Source organism: Nannobrachium achirus (assembly GCF_963921795.1).
Source record: "Nannobrachium achirus genome assembly, chromosome: 5".
In the NCBI taxonomy this organism is placed as follows: domain Eukaryota; kingdom Metazoa; phylum Chordata; class Actinopteri; order Myctophiformes; family Myctophidae; genus Nannobrachium; species Nannobrachium achirus.
The window spans coordinates 35,597,669-35,624,264 of record NC_137814.1 but is presented as its reverse complement, the minus strand read 5'-3'; the positions used below and the strand labels follow the sequence as shown (position 1 = coordinate 35,624,264).

Genomic DNA, 26,596 nt, shown 5'->3' with positions numbered 1-26,596 from the left:
GAAAAAAAAAAAAAGGGTGTCTATTGTATGTATTTTTTGATGGAGAATTCAAATATGACCTTCTTTTTTGCATAGGACAACTCTAACCTGCATCAATTGGTATTTTATGATTGCCAATTGTACCCTATCCATCTAAAAAAACAAATTGGATCTCTATTGTATGTATTTTTTGATGGAAAATTCAAATATTACCTTCTTTTTTAGATAGGACAACTCTAACCTGCATCAATTGGTATTTTATAATTGCCAATAGTACCCTATCAATCTAAAAAAACAAATTGGATCTCTATTGTATGTATTCTTTGATGGAAAATTCAAATATTGCCTTCTTTTTTAGATAGGACAACTCTAACCTGCATCAATTGGTATTTTATAATTGCCAATAGTACCCTATCAATCTAAAAAAACAAATTGGATCTCTATTGTATGTATTTTTTGATGGAAAATTCAAATATTACCTTCTTTTTTAGATAGGACAACTCTAACCTGCATCAATTGGTGCATCAACCTTCTCTCTATCTATCTATCTATCTATCTATCTATCTATCTATCTATCTATCTATCTATCTATCTATCTATCTATCTATTTATACTTCACCTTTAGTCAAGAAGTGAGTTCAGCCTCAGGAACTTGCACACCTGGAACTGTGTCATGACTGTGTCATGGAGCTAAGCAGAACTATGTGAAATACTCACAATGAGTCTGATGGACCAATCAGAGTGGTGGTGGGGGGAGGGATCAACAATAGACAGAAACTGGATAATGCTTTGTTAACTGTCCCACCTAAGTCCCTGCTAGTCTGAACAAATCACCTTCCCTCTCATAACACTACTACTACTACTACTACTACTACTACTACTACTACTACTACTACTACTACTACATTTATATAAAGCTGCTCTTGCATTTGAATTCAAGTCTGACACAAGTTAAGGTTAACTTAGGTAGTAGTTCATTTTGCTGGCTTTTGTGTGTGAGTGTGTAGGCCCACAAATTATTATAATTGTCTGTCATTAAGTGACTCAAAGGGAGACGTCTAATGGGTGTTTATTATTTTAATATTAACTGTGGGAAGATTATATATATTTTATTTTGCACTTAAAGTGTTGTGATATTATTCCTGAAGGAAGAGGGGTATTTTCACAGCCCAGGCTTTGAACCTAAATGCTGTTTACATGCTCTATAAATATTTATTTTTATATAAAACTCAGTTGTGTGGAGTTATTGTGTGCCTTTTCTTGTAGCTAAAGAGTCCATTTGTTCACTAGACATTAAGTCAAGGTTACTATTTTGAGTTGAAGCCAAGTGTTTTATTACTTTGTGGTTTAACATTATTTAAAAGGCAAATTCATTGTTATGGTTACTTTAGAAGACTGCTTTTGCATTCATGAGTTATAAAGAGAGCCAAGCTAATTCAAAGAGTTAAGTTAAAGGAACACAAAACGTGACTTAACTCACAGCTGCCATTGGACAGACAGTTATAACATACTCTTATCTTTCACAGAACAGACAATTATCATTTAGTTTATCTATTTGAGACATGTAGCTGCTCTAGGGGAAATAGAGCATTAATTTGGGATCAGCCTATTCAATTGATAATGACCAATGGGTGCCAGTTTCTAAGTAGTTAAGCATATTACCATAACAATATATGTGGCCTAGACATGGATATTGCCCACTCAACTCGTAATCTACAGAAATGTCCACCACATCACACAGTATAAAACCTAGTAGAGAAATCTGCCTTCTCCTGTATTGTATTAGTGACATTCATTAATAAATAGTAAAATAACAGGACAGAGCAGAACAGGCCTCTGCTGTGTCTTTATTATGGGTGCATTCCAATGCAAATGGATACTCTGGAACAATCTGAAACAATGTATCTTTCCTGTGGCTGTTATAATGAACACAAACAGATCAGAACGTAATTTAACATTAACCAGTTACATTTATCATACAACAATGTAAGGGATGGATTCCTTTCTATTGTGTGAGTTACTTAAATGCTGATCAATATGTGAATCTGGCTCTTATCAGGTGGGTGTTTTCTCTCCCTGGCCTGTGCTGTCCTCAGTTAAACCAAGACAGTGCTGTTGTCACCAATGTGGAAAAAGCTTCAGCTCAATTTATTATCTCAAAGTAGACCAGAAAATACACACAGGAGAGAAACCATACGGCTGTGTCCAATGTGGGGAAAAGTTCAGTTTAATGGCTGCTCCGAAAGTGCACCAGAGATTTCACACCGAAGAAAAGCCTTACTGCTGTGAACACTGTGGCAAACGTTTCACTGTAAAATCTAGCCTCGTACAACACAAGAAGATTCACACTGGAGAGAGACCTTACTGCTGTCACCAATGTGGGAAAAGGTTCACTCTGAAGACGGCTCTGAAAAGACACCTGAAAATCCACACTGGTGAGAAGCCATATACTGCTGTCTCCAGTGTGCGAAAATGTTCAGTGATATGCATCATCTTCGGTGTGAAATCTCTGGTGCACTTTCGGACTATCTTTTCACCACATTGGACACAGCCGTATGGTTTCTCTCCTGTGTGAATTCGTTCATGTATTTTGAGATAAGACAATCGAATAAAGCTTTTCCCACACTGGTCACAGCAATAGGGCTTCTCTCTAGTGTGAATTCTCTGGTGTTCTTTTAAAATCCCCTTTTGAACAAATCTTTTCCCACACTGGTCACAACAATAAGGTTTCTCTCCAGTATGTGAACGCTTGTGATCTTTTAGCAAAATACTTCCCACAATGTTCACAGCTGAATGGCTTCTCTCCTGTGTGTATTTTCTGGTCTACTTTGAGATAATAAATTGAGCTGAAGCTTTTTCCACATTGGTGACAACAGCACTGTCTTGGTTTAACTGAGGACAGCACAGGCCAGGGAGAGAAAACACCCACCTGATAAGAGCCAGATTCACATATTGATCAGCATTTAAGTAACTCACACAATAGAAAGGAATCCATCCCTTACATTGTTGTATGATAAATGTAACTGGTTAATGTTAAATTACGTTCTGATCTGTTTGTGTTCATTATAACAGCCACAGGAAAGATACATTGTTTCAGATTGTTCCAGAGTATCCATTTGCATTGGAATGCACCCATAATAAAGACACAGCAGAGGCCTGTTCTGCTCTGTCCTGTTATTTTACTATTTATTAATGAATGTCACTAATACAATACAGGAGAAGGCAGATTTCTCTACTAGGTTTTATACTGTGTGATGTGGTGGACATTTCTGTAGATTACGAGTTGAGTGGGCAATATCCATGTCTAGGCCACATATATTGTTATGGTAATATGCTTATCTACTTAGAAACTGGCACCCATTGGTCATTATCAATTGAATAGGCTGATCCCAAATTAATGCTCTATTTCCCCTAGAGCAGCTACATGTCTCAAATAGAAAAACTAAATGATAATTGTCTGTTCTGTGAAAGATAAGAGTATGTTATAACTGTCTGTCCAATGGCAGCTGTGAGTTAAGTCACGTTTTGTGTTCCTTTAACTTAACTCTTTGAATTAGCTTGGCTCTCTTTATAACTCATGAATGCAAAAGCAGTCTTCTAAAGTAACCATAACAATGAATTTGCCTTTTAAATAATGTTAAACCACAAAGTAATAAAACACTTGGCTTCAACTCAAAATAGTAACCTTGACTTAATGTCTAGTGAACAAATGGACTCTTTAGCTACAAGAAAAGGCACACAATAACTCCACACAACTGAGTTTTATATAAAAATAAATATTTATAGAGCATGTAAACAGCATTTAGGTTCAAAGCCTGGGCTGTGAAAATACCCCTCTTCCTTCAGGAATAATATCACAACACTTTAAGTGCAAAATAAAATATATATAATCTTCCCACAGTTAATATTAAAATAATAAACACCCATTAGACGTCTCCCTTTGAGTCACTTAATGACAGACAATTATAATAATTTGTGGGCCTACACACTCACACACAAAAGCCAGCAAAATGAACTACTACCTAAGTTAACCTTAACTTGTGTCAGACTTGAATTCAAATGCAAGAGCAGCTTTATATAAATGTAGTAGTAGTAGTAGTAGTAGTAGTAGTAGTAGTAGTAGTAGTAGTAGTAGTAGTAGTGTTATGAGAGGGAAGGTGATTTGTTCAGACTAGCAGGGACTTAGGTGGGACAGTTAACAAAGCATTATCCAGTTTCTGTCTATTGTTGATCCCTCCCCCCACCACCACTCTGATTGGTCCATCAGACTCATTGTGAGTATTTCACATAGTTCTGCTTAGCTCCATGACACAGTCATGACACAGTTCCAGGTGTGCAAGTTCCTGAGGCTGAACTCTCTTCTTGACTAAAGGTGAAGTATAAATAGATAGATAGATAGATAGATAGATAGATAGATAGATAGATAGATAGATAGATAGATAGATAGAGAGAAGGTTGATGCACCAATTGATGCAGGTTAGAGTTGTCCTATCTAAAAAAGAAGGTAATATTTGAATTTTCCATCAAAAAATACATACAATAGAGATCCAATTTGTTTTTTTAGATTGATAGGGTACTATTGGCAATTATAAAATACCAATTGATGCAGGTTAGAGTTGTCCTATCTAAAAAAGAAGGCAATATTTGAATTTTCCATCAAAGAATACATACAATAGAGATCCAATTTGTTTTTTTAGATTGATAGGGTACTATTGGCAATTATAAAATACCAATTGATGCAGGTTAGAGTTGTCCTATCTAAAAAAGAAGGTAATATTTGAATTTTCCATCAAAAAATACATACAATAGAGATCCAATTTGTTTTTTTAGATGGATAGGGTACAATTGGCAATCATAAAATACCAATTGATGCAGGTTAGAGTTGTCCTATGCAAAAAAGAAGGTCATATTTGAATTCTCCATCAAAAAATACATACAATAGACACCCTTTTTTCTTTTTTTTTCCCACGGAGAGCAGACAGCAGACGTCTGAAGGGGAACACACACTAGCCTCATCGGCCTCACGGAGGCGCCGCGTCAAAACATACGGCCCCGTTATTTTCAATGAACTTGACTCCGCTCCGAGTTCCAGCCAGACGCGGTAGCCTCCAAGCCACGTCTTTGGGATCAAAGACGCGATTGTAGTGTCAAAGCCCCGTCCTTTGACTCGAATCGCGTCTTGAGCCGCGGTTTCACGTCTTGAGCCGCGGGAGCTCCGTCCTGGACACAAAGCTGCGTCTTGAAGGCTATTTAAGCACGGACGCGTCATCAAACGCGTCATCAGACGCGTCTCAGACGTGGACGCAGAGAGTCCACAAATGTTCGCTTAAAAGATACATTCATTCAAAGATTTGCACACATTTTCACGACTTTTCAAAAATAGCAGATCTACAAGCTCGCAGTGCCGCGCTGTGAGCTTGTATATCTGCTATTTTTCAATAGCTTAAGTATAAAATAATTTCAGGCCCCGGCTCCACCTTGGGCCCTAGTAACTCAGTCCCACTTTTCCCCTCCCCTTGTGGCGCCCCTGGATCCGTCTGGCCTCAGCGGTGGAAACCCACATGTGGGTGTCACATCACATGGCCACTGCTATTTGTGACAGTTTGCTAATGACTTTACATGCCACAAACGTGGGCCACATAATGTGATCTATGCATGTTCACTGTGAGTACTCCATGTTGTCAGTCATGATTAGGTTAAGGACCGAGCAGTCAAAGCAGAGCTGAGAAAATCTAATTTTCTTAATATCATTACAGGCTATGTTTTACAGCACGTCGGCATTTATGCAGACTTAAAGCTTAGCCTGGGTGGTTTATGTCATCATTGGCAACAACCAATGTGAATTTGAAATGGCGATAACCACCATTATGAATTGTATTTTCATTCCATTACTTAGCACTCTTTATTTTGCGTTTAACGTGGACCATGCCATGTCTCTGTGCGTCCTCTAGGGTGAGGGGAGTGTCCACGAGCTTCTGCTGACGGTTATCACCAGGATGGGCATCGCAGTGTCCCTGGTTTGCCTGGCCATCAGCCTCTTCACCTTCTGCTTCTTTAAAGGCCTCCAAAGTGACCGCAACACCATCCACAAGAACCTCTGCCTCAACCTCTTCATTGGCGAGCTGGTGTTCCTTGTGGGCATCAACATGACCGAACCCAAGGTACCGTCCACCATTAACCACGTGAACCCTATTCTGGGTATGTCATAATAATAGGGAAACATTCTGCAAAAATATGCGAGCGTCAGCAAAAATACGCGAACATTTGGTGAAAATAGCTAATCTACAAGCTCACAACATGGCGTAACATAACGCGCTGTGAGCTTAGATTGGTTATTTCGGCTATTGAAGTATATACTGTAAGTGGTTAACCGCCATTTGTGCAGTGATGGAAGGTTTCGGCTGTCTGCTGTTGATGAATGGTCTGACTTGGAGGGCAAAAACAATAGCTTACCTTTGCGTATAACGTTGTACACGTGTCCTCCCTGACAGCTGGTGTGCTCCATCATCGCCGGGGTTCTCCACTTCTGCTTCCTGGCCGCGTTCGCCTGGATGTGCCTGGAGGGCGTGCAGCTCTACCTCATGCTGGTCGAGGTGTTCGAGAGCGAGTTCTCCCGACGAAAGTACTACTACGTCTCTGGGTACCTCTTCCCAGCCGCGGTGGTGGGCATCTCCGCAGCTATCGACTACCGCAGCTATGGGACACAGCGGGCGTAAGTGTTGCTTCACTTAGCCTCTGTTCTGTGAGATTTCATAAACATCGTGTCTCCCTGTTCCCTATCAAGACGGGACCCCGGCAGATATGTATGTACGTGCTAATGAGGGTAATATCACAGAGAGCAGCCTCCCTCCCTCCGCCTCCTGGCAAATTCACACCCTGTCACCGCTAAAATAAAAGCCTGGGAGCAAAGCATAATGAATTCTCTGGCTAGTTGTATTGCCATAGTGGGTTTTTTATTCAAAGTGTAAAAATAATTGCCCTCTGCTTGTCAGTTAAAACTTTACTTCTCCACTGGCCGTCATCCAAGCGGCAAGTTGCATGAATTGTTGGTGATTTAAGTAAAGTTGTCTTTTTTTTATTATTTTGTTCTGACACTCTGTGACAACTCTTTTTTTTTAACTGTCCAAAAATACATTGTTTACTGTGAGGAGCCTTTGGTATACAGAGAGGCTGCGTTTGTAGACATTTGCAGACCGTGAAGTCATGGCTCGCTCAACCACTGCGTTTGGGCTCTGCTCTGACTTCCCATGGCATCGGGCCAGATCTCTCTCAAGGTCAGCTTTTCTTCCCCGTGGTCCGGAGGAATCGCTATTCTGTTGCCGTAGCCTATCATCTATCTAGCACCGCTGCTCACTGATCGATGAGATACAACTTTGTTTTGGCAAGGAGAGGACTTAATAAGCTGGAAAAGGTCTGTTTCCTGTAAAAAAGATATCACATTTTGTATCTTGCAGATGCTGGCTGAGGGTTGATAACCATTTCATCTGGAGCTTCATCGGACCTGTAACCTTCATAATCATGGTGAGCTGAAATCGTTTGCGCTCATGCATATGTGGGGGAGTGATAATTATTTTGTACGTTTTAAACCATTCAGGGGTGTTGTATAACAAGTCCTCTCTTACAGAGAAGAGAATAAGTTTATAGATTTCTACCCTCTCTCCTAGAGCGGGCGGGTGGCCACTTAGCTCTGCTTTCTCAGATCAATTTGCATGAAAGCAAAGTGGTCCCATTATAGCTGACATGAGTACATCAGTGTCCATTCAGCTATGAAAATCCTGTGAAATGGCAAAGGGGGCAGTAGTAGGCGGCAACAACTTCTATAGCTGTTTATCCCTCGCAGGCAGCACATCCAGAGCAGAGCACTAGCTGCTCACCTGCAATCAGGAGGAGAGACTGGCTCAGGCATGAAGGTCATTCGCTCAGTGTGAAAAACAAGAGGGTGAGAGGGAGAGAGACAGATGAACATGAGAGTAATGAGTAGGGGGGCCAGACAGCTATTACCACCACCGCTCCAAGTCCTCCAAGAGGATCATGACGCCTCCCCAGCCAATCCCAGCACACAGTCATCTCCATCTTCACCTCTTAATATTTCATGCGGTTCGCTTTGACTTCACACACCGTAAAAAATGAGTCTTGATTTAACTCTTGAGAGTGTGCAGATGGAACAAAGTTTGTCTCCCTTTCTACACTTTCAGATTTAAATATACACTCAGGATTTTGCTTTGCACACACAGTACTGTACTTACATACATACGCATCCATTGTCCCACACACATGCAGACACAGGCATGCACATACTGTACAGTATATGGAAAAAACATTTCACACATATGGTAACATGCACATAAAACCTTATGTACGTTCTCCATAAATGCATACATGAAAACACTGGGGAAGTACTGCTGCAGCGCAGATTTATTTTTTACATTAACTATACCGGGGGAAGGGGGGGGGCACTAGTAAAGTCCTCAGTGTCAAATTGACCCTTCCAGATCCATTTGGGTCAAATGATTTTATACTCTCATGGAGTTAAAGTAACACTGAGGATTTGACGGAGTGGACAAGGCTGAGGAGGGGTCCTTGGGGACTGAGCACGGGGGCGACTCCATGTGCAGTTTTGCCTCAGCTCTCTGCAGAGTGCCTGCCTGCCTGCCTGCCTGCCTGCTTGTCTGTCTGTCTGTCCGTCTCATCAGATCTGTGTCATCACTTGCGGGTGTGTTAGATGCATCTCCAGCCACTGACTCGACTCATGCGGACGTAAATTGGCGCTAGTGGCATTCCTCTGGAGCTCTGGTCTAAGAACCCTTTGTCTGTCTTTTCCACCAGTCCTTCTTCAGCTAGCTCTCCTTTTTTTGTCACTTCTTTCAATTCTAGTTTTCCCCTCTTGTCTCTGGCCTCTTCTTCTTTTTTTCCACACACATTTACTATTCGTTATCTTTCTGTTTTAAAATATTCTATGCTTGTATTGTTCCATAGTGTATTCATAAGAGATATGGATCTTTCTTACTAGTTGATTTAGTCCCAATAATGTATTTGCTAATGTGGGAACACAATCATCTCTAGACCAATATGCTTTGGCTTTCTTGCCAGCCAATCCACTTTTGTCATGTATTTTCTTTTGTGTAAATTGGTCGGGTTTTCAAAGTAAATATGCCTGGGGTAGATTGTGGCTCGAGGCCTTATAATAACTTCAGGACTTTCTTTTTTTTTTGGGGGGGGGGGGTATTTATTGAAATGCTTTATGGAGGTTTACTATGCTAGCGAGCCAAATTCAAGTACATCCCCTCCCTTTCCCTTGGTGGTGATGGGGCCCTCCAGCGCTTGCAGAGAAACCTCTGGACGGATCACTTATAATATGCTGATGTTTTTTCTGGCCTTAGACAATTGTTTCTAAAATACAGCACTCTACTCTGTTCTTGCCTCTCTGTGTTTTTCTGGAACGCTGTCCGTGGTGGCTGAGATCTGTTTGGGCTGTGTTAGATTTACATTCCCATGCTCTCTCTGATGAGGAAATACTCTCTGCACTTGGCCAGGACCCAGGATTGTGCATACTGTCAGTGAGAAGAGAGGAAAGAGACCTACAAGGCACTCAGTTCATCATAAAGACCTAAGCTGCCTGAAGCAGACCAAAGCATTAACCTCCCCTTGCTTTTTGTTTTGTTTGCAGTGTATCTCATTAAAGTTTCATTTCCCTCTCGGTAAAGGTATGCCGGTGTTGACGCTCGCTATTGAGCCAAAACCTCCAGTATAGATTAAGCAATATTCCGCAACCACAGTAAGTCAATGTGAAACGTAGGTATCGGTGTTAGCATCAGGAACTGAATGCCGTTCTAAGTGCGGTCTGTTAACCCTGATATGCCTCTGTTTTGACAGCTCAATGTCATCTTCCTGGTGGTGACGATGTACAAGATGGTGAAGCACTCCACCTCCATGAAACCCGACTCATCCAGGCTCGGGGGTATCAGGTGAGGGGTGTCATTCGGGGAGATCGGGTGGCTGGCCTGTGGTTGCTTGGCCCAAAATGGGGGGTCAGTTATGGAGAAGAAAAATAATATGCACCATTACTGCTTTTGCCTTGATTCTGAAATCTCCACAGCGGCGTTTGACCTTTTCATACTGTCTTCTCATCCGTTCTCGGTAACTAAGCGACCAATATTTCATTTCTTCCTTTCAGATTTCACCTCAGGTGGTGTTTTTCCTTTTTTAAGTGCAGCGTTTGCACAATGCAGGATAATGGTGCCTCTTTTATTTCTTCTTAACTGGATTTGTAACCTCTTGTATCCGTTGCTCCTGTGTTGGTACGGTTTACAGCCTCCCTTTAAATATGGTCTCAGCCATATGGCTTGTAGATTTAAAGGTGGAGAAACTGCAATGGGGCCACATCTCTTCTCTCAGCAAGCATAGCCCATTTCCCTGACTGAAGACTCGTTCAATGTTGTGCTTTATAGAAAACTGGCATATGCTGTATGTGGGTGTTGCAAGATGTGAGCACGTTGCTGTAATTTGTTTCATCCTCCCACTTAACAAAAATAAAACATTCTTTATTTGACTCTGCATCAATTAAATTAGGTTAATGTTAGGTTTGTCAAAATATTGTAGATTTCCACCCCCCCAAAAAAATCAAAGTAGGAGAAACTCATTAACTGTCATCAGTTGGCGATCGCCCACTTACCGGTACTTACTTGTCAGATGCACTTAACTATGTACTTAATTAAGACTTTGAAATAAAAACTTGAGTTTGGGCAAAAATAACAATGTGCACAACATCTTGCATGCACAGACATAATCACAAAAGACTGAGCTGAATACACAATAACACAAAAGCCAAGTCTTATCAGCCACATCTCCACTGCAAGACAGTTGCTCATTTTTGTTCCCGGTTTGTCAATGGATCCCCTCTCAAAGGCATTGCAACAATGGTGTCTCAGTTTGCTTTGGTATCTTCTCTCTCTCTCTCTCTCTCTCTCTCTCTCTCTCTCTCTCTCTCTCTCTCTCTCTCTCTCTCTCTCTCTCTCTCTCTCTCTCTCTCTCTTTCTCTCTCTCTCTCTCCCCTTCTCTCTCTATCCTTCTCTCTCTCGGGATAGCTCACTCTCTCCTGTGTATCGATAGCTACCAGCCGTCGTCATTGGAACTCACTGTTAGTTATCTGATTTCCTCTAGGCCTTTCCTGGAAGCGGCCAATGAAAACCTGCTGCATTGGCAGTCTGTATCCAAACCCCAAGGAAGACCAAGGAAATATTGTTTGACTTGGTGTCAAATACTGTATGCATGTCCACTCCAAAACTTCGGGTCAGCATTTATATGTACTGTTTATACAACATGTCCCGAAGCAAAAATAGCAAATGAGGATATGGGGCCCCTTTTCCAAGCAAGCTCGCCACTAGGTGCGGAGAAACTTCAATGCGACCGGAGATCCGAAGGCATGGAAAATTGTCATTGTTGAACCCATCCTGAGTGTTTTGTCCTGTCGCTGCAGGTCCTGGGTGCTGGGGGCGTTTGCTCTGCTCTGCCTCTTGGGCCTGACATGGTCGTTTGGGTTGTTCTTTCTCAACGAGTCCTCCATTGTCATGGCTTACCTCTTCACCATCTTCAACACTCTGCAAGGCATGTTCATCTTCATCTTCCACTGTCTGCTCCAGAAGAAGGTAGGCCTGTGTTTGAGTTAAGTGAACAAAGGTGTTTTGTTTTGACTGCCGTAACTACTGTTGTTCTGTGGTTGTCTCCATCCTTTTCCCCCCTCTACACCAAATGTTTGTCGAAAATGGCTGGTCTACAAGCTCACAATTCATTGCGTTGCGATGCATTTTGAGCTTGTAGATCTGATATTTTTGATGAAAGGTCGCCTGTTATGATGAGCTTAGAATAGGGACGCTAGGACGCTATGCTTAAAGGGATATTACACTTTCAAAGTCATTTTATCGTCTAATCAGGCTTTTATGAACACCCTGAACAGTTTTTAATTTGCTTGATTCAATATTTAGATATTTGATGTAAATGTTACCAGGCCCGACACGCCCAGGCCCTCTCCACATACACACCCATTGTAACTTCAAACTCCATTTTAACCATGATAGATTCATTAAAAACACCCGTTGTTTTTTCTGTTGACTCATACTACCCTCCTAATACGTGAGCAGGCCGTGTTTTTTCGATAACTTTTTTCATTAATTTTTAATAATTATTTGGGAAAATGAAAAATATTTAATACAAAAATGGATTATTAAAAATAAATGAAAAAAGTTATCGAAAAAACACGGCCTGCTCACGTATTAGGAGGGTAGTTTGAGTCACCAGAAAAAATAATGGTTGTTTTTAATGAATTTATCACGGTTAAAATGGAGTTTGAAGTTACAATGGGTGTGTATGTGGAGAGGGCCTGGGCGTGTCGGGCCTGGTAACATTTACATCAAATATCTAAATATTGAATCAAGCAAATTAAAAACTGTTCAGGGTGTTCATAAAAGCCTGATTAGACGATAAAATGACTTTGAAAGTGTAATATCCCTTTAAGGGTTTAGCTGCTTTCTGAGAATATCAATATAATATTAAAAGACCATACCAGCGTCAATGGCTGTTATTATCTATTCACAGCATTGACCTTATAGCGTACATACAAGCCCATTAAGGGCTTTATTTGTGTTGACATTTTCTCCATACGAGTCCAGGGAGATGCAATGCACACCTGTATTCATGAGGTGCCGGCGAACAGAAATAAGTAATTAAAACTGAAGAAGTCAGTGCACACTTCAGATGCAATATTTATTAGCACTTAATAGAACGATTTAAAACACCAACGTTTCAGCAGCAAATCGGCTTTCTTTGGGGTAAAAGGGCTATACATGATACATCTATGAATACTATGTTATGCTTGCATAGTTATTGTTTATGTGATAAAAAACAATTGATAACAAAAAAGGTTAAAAAGGCTATACATATGGTTTAATCACAGTTGAGGTGAGGCGACCAGTTTTCTCCATAGTCATTCAAATGTTTCCGTTGCGCAAAGGCTTGAATTGTGTTGTGTCTTTTCTCTCTTTACTACTTTTCATGCAATTATATTTGATGTGTTGGATTACCTTTCGCAAACAACTTCCATTTGATTCATACCATACTGAATTTAACTGAATCCAATCAATGGCTTCCTCAAAAGTAAAAAACAAACCTTGATATGCTCCAGAAAATGATCAACAGTAATGTCAAGTGTACTGTGATTCATAGTCAGTGGGCTAAAGATATCTTTATGTGTATTTCACAAACACTTTACTGTTTGATATGACTAATTCACATTTTCCCAAACGTCTCATCTTCCCAAATGCTGTCATGATAGAAGTAACACGCACATTTTGTATTTGCACTGTTGTGGGCGGCCTCGGATGGCGTTTAATTAAGATTTGGATTTGACATGTCCCTTGGCAGAGGGACCTTCACTGTCTGTGTTCACTCTGTTCTTAGTCGCTCTGATCTTGCATCCCCCTGCAGGTCCGTAAAGAGTACAGCAAATGTTTCCGGCAGTCCCAGTGCTGCGGAGGCCTGCCCTCAGAAGGCCCCCACAGTTCAGCCAAGACAGCCACCTCCCGCTCCACTGCCCGCTACTCATCTGCTACACAGGTACAACATGGAGCCTGACCCATGCCACATGTTTGGATCTTATACCGATACTGATTTTGGAAAAACCTAGACCACTGCTGACTGATGTTTTGACAGACATTTTTGTAAAGTAGTGCAAAAGTTCAGAATCAATTAGCAAAACATATTTGATTCATTTGAGAACAAGTAACTTATAAGTAAACAAATAAAATAAACACAAATACATCTTACAATTTGACCAGCTCAGTGGCCTTGTGGTTAGAGTGTTCGCCCTGAGACTGGGAGGTTGGGGTTCGATCCCTTGTTGGGGACCCAATGCCTCCCTGCTTGGCACTCAGCATCAAGGGTTGGATTGGGGGTGAATCCCTGCGTCATACTAGCGTCATTTCCAGGGGGTGCACTTGTGCATCAAGCTGCCTCACGCTACAGAAACAGGAGATACCGGTAGGGCCCTATGGGCCTCATGGCTCGACCAGGCTTATTTACTTTACATCTTTCAATAAATGCACGGAATCTCTGTATGTACGTCTGTAGTTCATCTCGAGAACCGGTCGACCGAACAACTTCAAATTCGTCACATGCTTCACAGACGACCAGAGGAAGTTGAGTGCTTGGTGTTGAGTCGGTCAGATAGGTGGTTGTCCAGAACCGCAGATCATTCCTGAGTAGGCTGGTACCGCGTCTGGTAACGTGCACCGGTCTAGTTTCTATTGAATAACTTAAGCCCTATTCAAAATATAACAACCTCACAATGTGTTGCAACGCGATCTTGTGGTTCTGCTAATTGTTTTATTTTCTCTGCTATATTGACATGTCGATCAAAATTAGTTTGAAAGTTGTTCAAAATTCGGACTCATCGACAGCATAATTGCTGTTCCCAATGTCGTCAAAAAAAATCCAATAATGACCGATATATTGGCCAAACCAATATCGGTTTTAGAACAACATGCACCAAATTGGGAATAAGATGTTGATTATGTTCTTCCTACTGAGGGAAAGGAGAGACACCCGAGGCCTATACTGTATAGCTCTCGGATTGCATGTTTAACGGTGCATTGAGTTCTTCTCCTAGTTGGGTCAATACGATGTGCAGGGTTGGTTTCATCCCTAGCACTATGTACCTGAATCTATTGATCATCAAGCAGTTAGTTAAATCACAGCTGCTAGCACTGGTTTGCATCAAAAGCACACATAGCACCAGCGTCCCACAGGGCCGGGAGGCTGAACAAGAGCGCCAACTGATTTTAGTGCCGTGGTGGAAAAACTATACACATTTTTACTGAAGTAAAAGTATCAACACTGCAATGCAGAAATACTCTTGTTACAAGTTGAAGTCTTCTTAGGGTGCCCTCACACCAAAGTACCTATGAGAGTGGAATCCGCGTTCCGCCAATGCATTTCAATGAGAAGGGAGTGTTTTTGCAGAAATCCTCTGCTGGCATGAAACCGCTTCACTCTCATTGAAATGCATTGGCGGAACGCGGATTCCACTCTCATAGGTATTTTGGTGTGAGGGCACCCTAAAAGTACAAAAGTATTGCTATCAAAATGTACTTAAAGTACAAAAGTAGAAAGTACTCCTTATGCAGAATGTCCCATTTCACAAGTTTTCAAATGCATACAAAATATTTGAAAATCTACAAGTAGATCTACAAGCTCAATGTGTCGCATCACAACGCATTGTGAGCTTGTAGATTGGCTATTTTCAAATGGCCAAAATGTATATAGGGCTGAAGTGGGTAAGGTCTATCCAAATCTACAAAGTAACTAGTAACTAATTTTCAAATAATTGTAGTGGAGTAAAAGTATAAGATTTGCCTCTGAGATGTAGTGGAGTAGAAGTAAAAATACTGAACATTGGAAATATTCCAGTAAATAAAATAAAAAAGACTAATTGTACTTGAGTACTTGAGTAAACTGATTTGAGTGCTGATCAGTGTTATGTTTGCTGTGTGCACACAGAGCCGCATCAGGAGGATGTGGAACGACACGGTCAGGAAGCAGTCAGAGTCCTCCTTCATCTCGGGAGACATCAACAGCACCTCCACACTCAACCAGGGTAAGAGACTGCAACCGTCTCCTCCTCCAGACGAGAAGGAGAAGGCATGCCCTATTCTCTTTGAGACGAGGCCCGGAATTCAAAATGAACACTTCAAAAGACGCCACTGACGCGGCACTGCGGCAGTTCGAGACGAAACCGCCCCCCTCCCCTCTCAAGATGAAACTTGATTTAGTGTTGTTGGGTTTGTTAAGATTAGCGTTGAGCGATCAAAAATAACACTTAAATGATCATGGCTCATAAAAGTTTGTGGCAATGCCCCCGCACAGTGGTGTAAAGTAACTAAGTACATTTACTTAAAGGAGCTATAGTCAACTTTTTCTTGAAAAACGGACGCTAAAATAAAAATAATGTTTCGTAAATATTTTATAAAAAAGGTTAAGCTTCTTATATGTGTTTCTATTCAAAAATGACCACAAAAAGCATAAAATAATGATAAAATAATCATTTTGGCCATTGTCAGGCTGACTTTGTTTACATCCCTTATCAATCCATATAAGAGAATAGAAGAGGAATATAAACAAAGTCAGCCTGACAATGGCCAAAATGATTATTTTATCATTATTTTACGCTTTTTGTGGTCATTTTTGAATAGATACACATATATGAAGCTTAATCTTTTTTATAAAATATTTACGAAACATTTTTATTTTAGCGTCCGTTTTTCAAGAAAAAGTTGACTATAGCTCCTTTAAGTACTGTACCTAAGTACACTTTTGAGTTATTTGTACTTTATATGAGTATTTCCAATTTCCAATACTTTTACTTCTACTCCATTACATCTCGGATCCAAATATTGTACTTTTACTCCAATACAATTATTTGAAAACTTTTAGTTACTAGTTACTTTGCTGGTATAAATTATAATATTATAAAACATACGTTAACGACTTAAGCACTATTTTATACCTAGGCTATTTGAAAATAGCCTAATAGCGGTGCGACACGTTGTGAGCTTGTAGATCAGCTATTTTCAAACATTTTACTTTTGGTACTTTAAGTACATTTTGATGCCAATATTTTTGTACTTTTACTCAAGTGCATTTTGAATTCCGGACTTTTACTTGTTAAGGGTGCCCTCACACCAAAATACCTATGAGAGTGGAATCCGCGTTCCGCCAATGCATTTCAATGAGAAGGGAGCGTTTTTTGCAGAAATCCTCTGCTGGCATGAAACCGCTTCACTCTCATTGAAATGCATTGGCGGAACGCGGATTCCACTCTCATAGGTATTTTGGTGTGAGGGCACCCTTAACGGTGTATTTCTACATTGCAGTATCGATACTTTTACTTAAGTAACACATGTGTGAGTAACTTTTTCCACCACTGCCCCCGCAATAAAGTGATGTCTGTATCCTTGAGAGAGCAAGAGAAGACGTGTGATATTTACTGTGCTGCCGATGTTTAGATTGTGCTCAACTCTCAATGACCCTGAGAAGAGATCCTGGCTGTGCAGGAGACTCTCTTACTCATCCTCACCCCGGGCTTGATTGTCAGGCTACAGGCAGGGGGTTGCGGTGGGGTGGGGATCAGGGAAAGCAGATGGAGGTCAGTGCAGGTTTCAAGATAGATCTGAGTGTTCTCAAGTTCAGGCTCTCTAGACAGTGCCTTGACGATGCTGGCTGTGGCTGTGAATTAGCTCGGATGAATTGATCTGCCAGCGCACAGTATTCTGGAGATCCATCGAAATGACTGAGCAAGTTATTACATTCTTGAAGAAGTACCAAACCCACACCGTGGAAGGTAGTGGATATGGTATTGTTTACTGCGGGCCACATGAGACATGTTTCATCCACTGTCTCGACTGGATGAGCTTTGTTTACAGGAATTTGGTTCTCATAAACAATATAGTAATGCCGTTTGGACAAGACTGTAATCATGCACACTTTTCACAATAATATTGTTTGTCAGTTACATCGGCTATGTGTTTGGACAACGTCTTGCTTTAACCAACGTTAGCAATGTTGTTCTTTTATTCCTAATTGAAGGCAGGCGAATCATTGGTTATAGATCTTTGCCGTTGTCACATTAGGGACAACAAATGTAGGCCTTTTGTTTATGTCGACAACCACCCGGCTAACTGCCACAGACAGTGACATGTCCCAACCTCTGTGCAAAATGCCTATTTCTTCCCTGTGGTCTGTCTGTTTTGCTTTGTGTCCCCCTTCTCTCACTCACCCCTTCTCTCTTCCTGTTATTTCAGGGATGACTGGCAACTACCTCCTAACTAACCCTCTCCTCCGAGCCCACGACACTAACCCCTATAACAACCTGCTGGCGGAAACGGTGGTATGCAACACCCCCTCTCCACCGGCCTTTCACTCTCCAGGTGCACATCCACCCTTGACCTCTCATTCTTGTATGGATCAGTGCTTTGTGTTGTTGCGTCTAAGAAATCAAACAAAAGACGGGGAGAGACGGAGGGCTCTGGCCCGGTGGCTCCGACACAGCATGCAACCAGAAGGGTTGGAAATCACTCACTGCCGTTTGGATTCACCACTTCCTTTTCCTCATCCCCACTCACTCTGTATTTAAGTCTTATCTACGCCAGTAATTCCTTTTTAAACACAGGCGGAGATACGGCTCCAAGCGGCCACCGTTATCTTATCTAGACTACTTGAAGAGACATATGGGAATTCCCCTGTGTTGAATCTATGCTTACATTTCTCTCCAGATCTTTTAGACCATTTCCCTATAACTCTAGTTTGAGTGTGGATGATATCTGTACAACACATTGACATGTTGAAGATTTTTATTTATTTATTTTTTGGTCAAGTACAGGCTGTTCCCAGTTTGATTTGAATCCTGCCAGTGTGTACTGTGACCTAGTTACCCACTGTTAGAGCAAAAAGGGGGAAAAATGGGAGCACATGACGCAATGCGGGCAGAATTATAACCCTTGGATGTTCAGAGGCATTTGATGATGAAAGGGAATGGGAGAAAGCAGCGCTATGGCAAATGTGTGTAAGGAAGGAAGAACGCGCATAGTTTAGCTACTGCACTCGGCGTCGTCTCCATTTGACGCGTCTACAAGCTCACTTACAGCACAATAGAGACCACTCAAGAGTGTGAGTCCGCCTGATAATGAGGCGAGATTGCGGGTCAAACAATCGCTGTGTGGCAATCAAAGGCTTTCAGCAAACTGTGTCTCTCTGTGCTCAAATCTCTCACAATCTCACTGTAGTAATAACATATTAAGGCATTATGGCACTGAGATATTTACTTACGCAAGTGACAATTTCCTTGATAACACATTTCATTGGAAAAAGTGGAAACGTTTGATTAAGCGTTTATTTTGAGTGTCAGAATAATCATCTCCTCACCTCTCGCCCCCCAGCTGATGTGTCCCACAGGCATACTCTACTTGACCATGTGGAAACACTGGGGAGACACACCGAACCACCAGGGAAATACTACACATACTTAAGGCCTAAAATACGTTCATTATCGACTAACAGATAAAGAAGTGCTGACAAACTAGAGAATTGCAAGAAGGATTTTAACACATGGAAACAGGCTTTGGAATAATAGGCAAGAGTGTAACAGGCAAATGTCAAAACCTGGTGTGAAGATCACCAGCTAAGTATGAAATACACACTTGAGACTGAGAGTGACTGTCGAGTTAAACATGAGTTTATTCCAAATGTTCGTCTGCTATAGTCATCACATTTAGCCCCTGCAAAAAGGATGATCCTGGCTGCTATTATAAGTGTATTAATATGAAGAAATACTCTGCAGATGTTCATTTCATGCAGTTAAAAACGGTAAAGAGAACATCTTGGACGAATCTCCGCTGGAACGCTTCCCAGAGTGCAGCTGTCGCGGTGTCCAGTTAAATCCTGTTCACATCATTTCCCCCCCTCTCCCGGTAGACAATACCTGTCTGCTATAAAACGACTGCCTGTGCATAAACAAATGCAAATCTGGAATAGGGTGTATTCAGGGAAATTTCTTTTGTCATTTCTCTTCCCCCCCTTTTTGCCCGCTCGCTCTTTTCCCCGCTCCCTGCACTCTCTTTGGAAATGTCTTTGATGTGTGTTTTTACGCTCGTTTCTCTCCGCGAGCAGCACTGGTGCCTCTCTAGAGCTGCAATCTTTTTCAGTCTCACACTTTTCAGACTCATTTATCTGAAAGGCTTCAGTCTCCCGTCTTTTACTGTGTGAGAAATGAGGCAGACCCTCTCATTTATAGGCTCATCCAGGGGTGTCACACCAAATTCTGGGCCCTGGGTACTTTAGCTATTGAAAAATAGCAGATATACAAGCTCACAGTGTGGTACTCTGTGCCATGCTGTGAGCTTGTAGATCTGCTATTTTTCAAACATTTTATTTCAATATTTCAAATCCTTGGAAAAACAAAACAAAAAAAATGTTTCTATGTCAGCAGTGCTCAAACTTTTTCTTGTGAAGGACCCCCAAAATTATATTTATTTTGGCCACAGACCCCCATCTCAAAATATTTTGTTCTAGGGACAAAATTTGAGTTACAAATATTCACACACAGATTTGCAGATCATCTGCCATTCCCAATCTACTGCTAATCCTGAGTGTTAATTTAACTCTTAGAGATAATGGCGTTAGGGTCCATAATTTGGGCAAATCTGTACACACATCTGAGTTAAAATGAACTCAGGATATTACAGTGTAATCGTGCCGTGGTCAGTCATGCTGCTTCGAAAAACCTTATTTTGTGTGGTTAAGAATTACTGTACCAGATAAGTAATTTAAAATCAGTTACACCCGTAAGAGAGAAAGACATAATGTTTTAATGTCATTTATTTATAGAAAAAGAGAAATGTGCTTGCTGCTGTGCCCTTCCACCTGCTGAGTCCAGGATTCAGTTGTCCTTAGTGTGTCCTGTACCAAACAAACTCTAATTTGCTGCCATTTTTCTATCTGAAGTGAATTTTTAAACTGGTCGCATTTGTTTCAAATCTCTAATTGTAAGGACATTATCTTAAATTGGACTGACTGAATCCGGGCCTGATTTTACAAGCCTCCACTTTTTTGTCATATTTCAGTAATTATCTAGTTTCTGCTGCAATTGAAAAAAAGCATCTGTTTTACTTTTTTTTCAATTTTTTTCTTTTCTTTCTTTTTTTTTTTTTGCACATCAGCAGTTCTTAGGCCAGATAATCTCAGCAGACACACATGATGTGAGTGGTGGCAAAGTGAGTCATTGCACCCTGCCTGTCTGTGCTGGTGTGTGCTGGTGTGTGTGGGCGCGCGCGCGTGTGTGTGTGCGTGTGCTGTGTGTGGGGGGGGGGGGGGGGGGTATTGCTGTGCTTTGTGGGCCCCAGTGCAGAGAGGTGGCTGGCCGTCTGTGTTCGACATTACTCTTTTGTCTTGCTTTCTTTTAACGGGTGGAATGTTTTATTCATCGTTTACCAATGCTCCCCCCCCAGCTTGCTTTTTCTGTTTATTCTCTTTGACTCTCCTCATCGTCCATTGATGTCGTTGTTGTTGTTGTTTCTCTGTTGATACCTGGCTTCTTTCTACATATCAGTGTGTTGCTGTTTTGATGTTTTTAGTGTTTTTTCTGCCTTCTTTTTTCATATGTCAAATACTGTTCAGGATAATCTCTGGATTGGCTTTAATGATATTCAGGTATAATGAGGAAAGTTATGATGGGGTAACAAATTGATTTTTACCAAAACATTTCGGAACTTTCTAAACTTTTTAAAGGTATATATTTAGGGCCTACATAATATACGCAGTATACATTTTTAAAGGAGTAGTTCACCCCCAAAATGACTTTTTTTTTCGATTGATTACTCACACCATGGAGACTTTTTGGTTTTTGTCACATTCCTAAGACAAAAAAATGTATTATAGTAAACTTACCCTGACGACCCTGATTTGGGTCCCCATCCAGGGCCAAGTCTCCATGGCATGAGTAATCAATAGAAGAAAAGTCATTTTGGGGGTGAACTACTCCTTTAACCCATTTAGAACGGGTACACATTATTGTGTATCATTATTTTATGCTTTAACTATTGAAAAATAGCAGATATACAAGCTCGGTGCCGCGCTGCAAGCTTGTATATCTGCTATTTTTGAAAAATCATGAAAATTTGAATATTGACCAGATTCTATGAGTGTCTATTGAATCCGTCCAAGATTTTTTGAAAAACCTATGTTTCTATGTCAGCAATCTGGCTATTGCCATCGTCAAAGAAAAGGTCCTTTTCACTTAACTGGAGCTCAGTTAGTCTGTTCTTGAGAGACTACTATTTCAGTGGTGCTCAAACTTTTTCACGTGAAGGAAAATTATATTTATTTGGCCACAGACCCGCATCTCAAAATATTTAGTTCCAGGGACCATCCAGAAGCAAAATTTGAGTTACAAACGTTCGCTTTGAAAATAGATATTCAAAGATTTGCACACATTTTCACGACTTTTTCAAAAATAGCAGATCTACAAGCTCGCAGTGCGGCACTCGGTGCCGCGCTGTGAGCTTGTATATCTGCTATTTTTCACTGGTTAAAGCATTCAATAATTCTAGGCCTATTAAGGCAGAGATCAAAGAGTCTCCTGAGCAGTATGGAGCTGTATGTGGTGGTGATTCAGAAACGGACTGCTCTGAACAGCCACACAGCGACCCTCTAACGCGCTGCTGCTTCTCTCGTTGCAGGACAGCACTCTCTGACCAACAGCAGGGACATCAGCGCCATGGACACCCTCCCGCTTAACGGCAACTTCAACAACAGCTACTCCCTGCGCGGCGGCGGCGACTACGAGGACGTGGGCGTGCGAGGCCCCGGCGACCTGGGCGCCCTCACCCTGGACGACGCCACCTTCGAGAAGATGATCATCTCCGAGATCGTCCACAACAACCTGCGGCCCCGCGGCGGCGGCCCCCCCGCCGCCAAGGGCCGCGACGCCCCCAGGGAGAGGGACAGCAGCAGCAGGGCTCCCCCGGCCCCCCAGACCAGGGCCATGGTGGACCGAGGTGGGGGCGAGAGCGGCAGCGAGGACGACGCCATCGTGGCGGACCACGCCGAGGCCTCGTCCCCCCCCAGGGGGGGAGGGGGCGGGGGAGGAGGCGGCCACGCCACCTTGGAGCTGCTGCTACACCCTCACCACAAGGAGGTGCTGGAGGCCCCGCTGCTCCCCCAGAGGACTCACTCCCTCCTCTACAGCGCCCAGAAGGCCCCCAGGCGCCTGGAGGGGGGCTGCGGGGGCCCCGGCCCAGAGACTGTCACGGCAGCGGAGGACGCCGGCTCCCAGTCGCCCAACAACAACAACAACAGAGACTCCCTGTACACCAGCATGCCCAACTTGAGAGACTCGCCCTCGCCCTCGGCTTCGCCGTACCCCACCGAGGAAGAGGAGGACCGCTCCCCGTCCCCCAGGAGCGACAGTGAGGGCGTCTATCACAAGAGCATGCCCGAGCTGGGGGACGGGCCCCCGCCGCTGTCCTACTACCACATAAACCGGGGCACCAGTGACGGGTGCATCCTCCCAGCTGGCACTGAGGACTGCGTTCCAGAGGGCGAGGCCCCCAAGGACGGACAGATGCAGCTCATTACCAGTCTCTGAGCAGGTGGACAACCATCGTCTGTTTTGCACGGGTCGGAACACATGGGTGCTTTTGGTTGATGTCAAAACTGTTGCCAAGTTCTGCTCTGCACTCTAAATGCCCTTCCTGTTAGAAAAGGAAGTGAAATGTTTTTTCTTTTTTTTTTAAGTGGTGGAAATGGAAGGAATGGATGACTTTTGCACACAGACTTCATAAAACACACGCGCGCACAAGTGCGTGAGCGCTCAAAGAGTCCTTCTGAGACCAGACGTCTGTGGACTGGAATTGCTCTGCTGTCGAACTAGAAGAGGTGCAGAGAATAATGTACAGACCGCTCTGTGTGTCAGAGAGAAGCCTGGCGCTGTCCCTGTCCAGCCTGCAATTGTATTGTATTGAAAGAAAGGTGGAAGAATAAAGGACAGGGGAATGGGGGTCATAATCCCAAGTTTAGAACTATGGAACACTCCTGAAATATTTCTGGAGGACATTCCACAACAAGGATGAGTTTAGTCCTGAATTATAGGAATTAGAAGAAGTGTGTCTCCAGTACACAGTCAGTCAGGACTATAAAATTAAAGCAACCACTAATTCAGACTCAGGCCTTATATTTTTCTCTATTGCACATTTAACTGTTGTCAAAGTTAACAGCTAAAGAAAATATATTTTGCTGTACCACTAGTGTAAAGGGTGTACAAAAACTCTCAAAGAAAAGAAGAAAATGTAATGGCATCCATTCGGTAAAGACTGTAGGCTACGTCCTTTAAATGTTAAGAGGATAGTTCTGACAACGTTGTTCTCAAAATGGTGTGTTTTTAACTCTATCACAGTTGACTTGTAGTATGTTTGAATATGAAAAAGATGTTTGGAGAGAATCTGAAATACCATATGAAATACCATGCTCACTCTCTCAGTCCCTGCTTGTGAAGTGCTTTTGCTTTCATGAATGATCAGTTTTGCCAGTAGTATATTTTGTTAACACCATGCCATGCACAGATTTGGAGTGAATTGGATACTTGTGTAATTTATTTAACTTGAAAGAAATTGTCAGGTTTCAAGAATTTCTTTGTGTCAATGCGATCTTGCAGTTTTGCAAACATATTTCATTCTTTGACACTAATTAATTTATTAACTGAGCTATTCAAAAAATCTTGGGGGGTAAAAGAACATGGTTGAAAAGTGTGACTTGTTTCAGCACTGTTAGGTTCATTTGATTTCTTTTGTAAAAGCCCATCATCAGCTGATATTTAATTCAACTCTTGTTTGATATTAAATAAATGTGAGATTTTTTCTTGTTCTCAGACCTCTTCTCCCTTATTCGTATTTTACATAGAAACTCATCCACGAGGGATAATATGTATTGAAAAATTGTCAAGGTCCTGCCAAGTGCCAAGTGTGACTATGACAGTGATTATGCATGGGCTAACAAGATATGTCATCATCATTTTTGATCAGACTGTGAAATGGAAGAACATCATATGAAGGACAGGTTAATGTGATATATCCTCTCAGGTCTGACGCAGCACTGCAGTCACGAAAGGTTGACGAGTCTCTAAAGTACTGATTTAGTATAGTCAGAATGAGCTTCATCCAAGGCGTCCTTGTTCAACTGACCACCCACCTACTTCCAGCAGACATGTATCTAACCACTGCCGAGTGGAACTGTGACGCGCACTCTATTAGTCTGCGCTGGGTGCCAGTTGGCTGTCAGAGGCTGACGAGCGGGCCAAGGCAGAGCTCTGCCTCGTTGTTTGAATATCAGCCTCTCGGTTTACACAGAGCCATCCAAAAAGGCCTGTGAGATACTGAATAGGTTTGTAAAGGATATGGAAACTTGGCTTCCGTTCAGCTTTAAATCAAATTAAATACTGTACATTGCTGATGACCCACTCACAGTTCACTAGGAATGGGCTTGCGCTGTCTACGAAAGCCTCTTTACTATAAACATTAAGAGAACTGTCATGGCGAATAGCAGTGGACCTCACATGAAAAACTCATGTGAAGATGTGAGGTCACTGAAGAATAGGAGAATTCCCCTGTCCGTGTTTTCATAACAGGGCAAACTCATGATGGATGAATGCGCTGAGCTGCCGTTGCCAAGCTTTAGGGTCGATTTTGCATGATGCATATATATTGGTTCATTATCACTGAGTAATCTGGGGTGCTGCATTACCTCTCTCACCCTATTACCTTCAAGAACAGTGGATTGTGAAATTGAACAATGTACAGATGATCATGTCGTTTTCACTTTATGACTGCAGGCTTTTTGAGTGTATGAACATAGATTTTTTTTTCTTTTTCTTTTTTATCTGAGCAAGATGATTTTCCAGCCATCTATCGTCTTCTGAATCCCGATTAGATTTGTTGACTATTACTTCTGCCATAACCACCTCCTTTTATATGGCGCAGGATATTAGGTGTTTGCGTTGCAAATGAAGAGTTGTTGAAGTTTCCTGGAGATGAAAGTGCTTCACTAATCAACAGATCTTTTATCTGTTCACAGTCAAAGCCCAGCTTTCATGGGGCAGTGGTATATGGAGGCGCAATGAGGCTCAGTCCAAGAAGACTAATATTACCGTATTTTCATTTAGACTGTTTGATGTTTGACAGCCTGTGGTGACTTGGACATTATTTCATGTCCATCTTCAAAAGACATCAAATAAGATGCTACATTAAAAATCTGATCACAGAACCTATTCTAAAATGTGGAGGATATATCTGCTTGTGTATCTGTGCATTTCCTCAAGGCTGCTTGTCTGTGGTGTTTGGAAGGGAGTTGTATCTTACTGAATGGTAATGACTTAACATGCATTGTGCCAACACTGAAATGAGCATTGTGTTAAAGAAAACCCTTTTCTGACCTATTCCAACAAGGTTTTTCTAAGGGGTCTGAAAGGGAGAGAGAGAGAATGAGAGAGAGAGAGAAAACATTAGAACGAAAAGGCGTTCTTGCGGACAAATGTTTATATTCTAGGATAGCAATCTTTAGCCAGAGCGGGAACTATGCATAATTACATTAGTACGGGCACAAAGCAGAAGGAGTATTGGTTTACCTCAGGGCCCCTGTAAATGCACAGCTTACATTCCTCTACATTTCACTCTGCAGCAGGAAGATAAAGAACATCTGAATGTGGCTCCTTGCGTTATTCCCGCTCTGCTGCCACAGTCACACTGCACTGCACCGCACTGCACTGCCTCAGCTGTGTGCTTCCCTGCACACGTATGATGGGGGGAAAACCATAGCTCCAGTGAAAAGGAGGGATTTCTGCCTACACAAACGGCAAAAACAAACTACAATCAGATTAGCTCACATGTCAGTGTCTCAGAGTACAGTTATAGCCTGTGTGTGTGTGTGTGTGTGTGTGTGTGTGTGTGTGTGTGCGCGTGCGTGTGTGTGTGTGTGTGTGTGTGTGTGTGTGTGTGGGTGTGTGTGTGTGTGTGTGTGTGTGTGT

General features: G+C 42.1%; 1 protein-coding gene across 2 annotated transcripts in view; it reads left to right on the top strand.

Annotated features, from left to right (window-relative positions):
* Positions 1-24,368, top strand: part of LOC308286249 (adhesion G protein-coupled receptor L2-like) — a 106,777-nt gene extending 82,409 nt beyond the window's left edge. Inside the window, exons 13-21 of one of the 2 annotated variants that reach the window (XM_080727224.1) lie at positions 5,931-6,140; positions 6,471-6,691; positions 7,434-7,500; positions 9,853-9,944; positions 11,456-11,624; positions 13,459-13,587; positions 15,529-15,625; positions 17,829-17,954; positions 22,260-24,368. In XM_080727224.1, coding sequence (XP_080583350.1) covers positions 5,931-6,140; positions 6,471-6,691; positions 7,434-7,500; positions 9,853-9,944; positions 11,456-11,624; positions 13,459-13,587; positions 15,529-15,625; positions 17,829-17,954; positions 22,260-23,167 — 2,019 coding nt within the window. In that variant the 3' untranslated portion in view covers positions 23,168-24,368. The remainder of the gene's footprint in view (positions 1-5,930; positions 6,141-6,470; positions 6,692-7,433; positions 7,501-9,852; positions 9,945-11,455; positions 11,625-13,458; positions 13,588-15,528; positions 15,626-17,828; positions 17,955-22,259) is intronic. The other variant, XM_080727225.1, reaches the window with a different exon arrangement.
* The last annotated feature ends 2,228 nt before the right edge of the window (positions 24,369-26,596 follow it).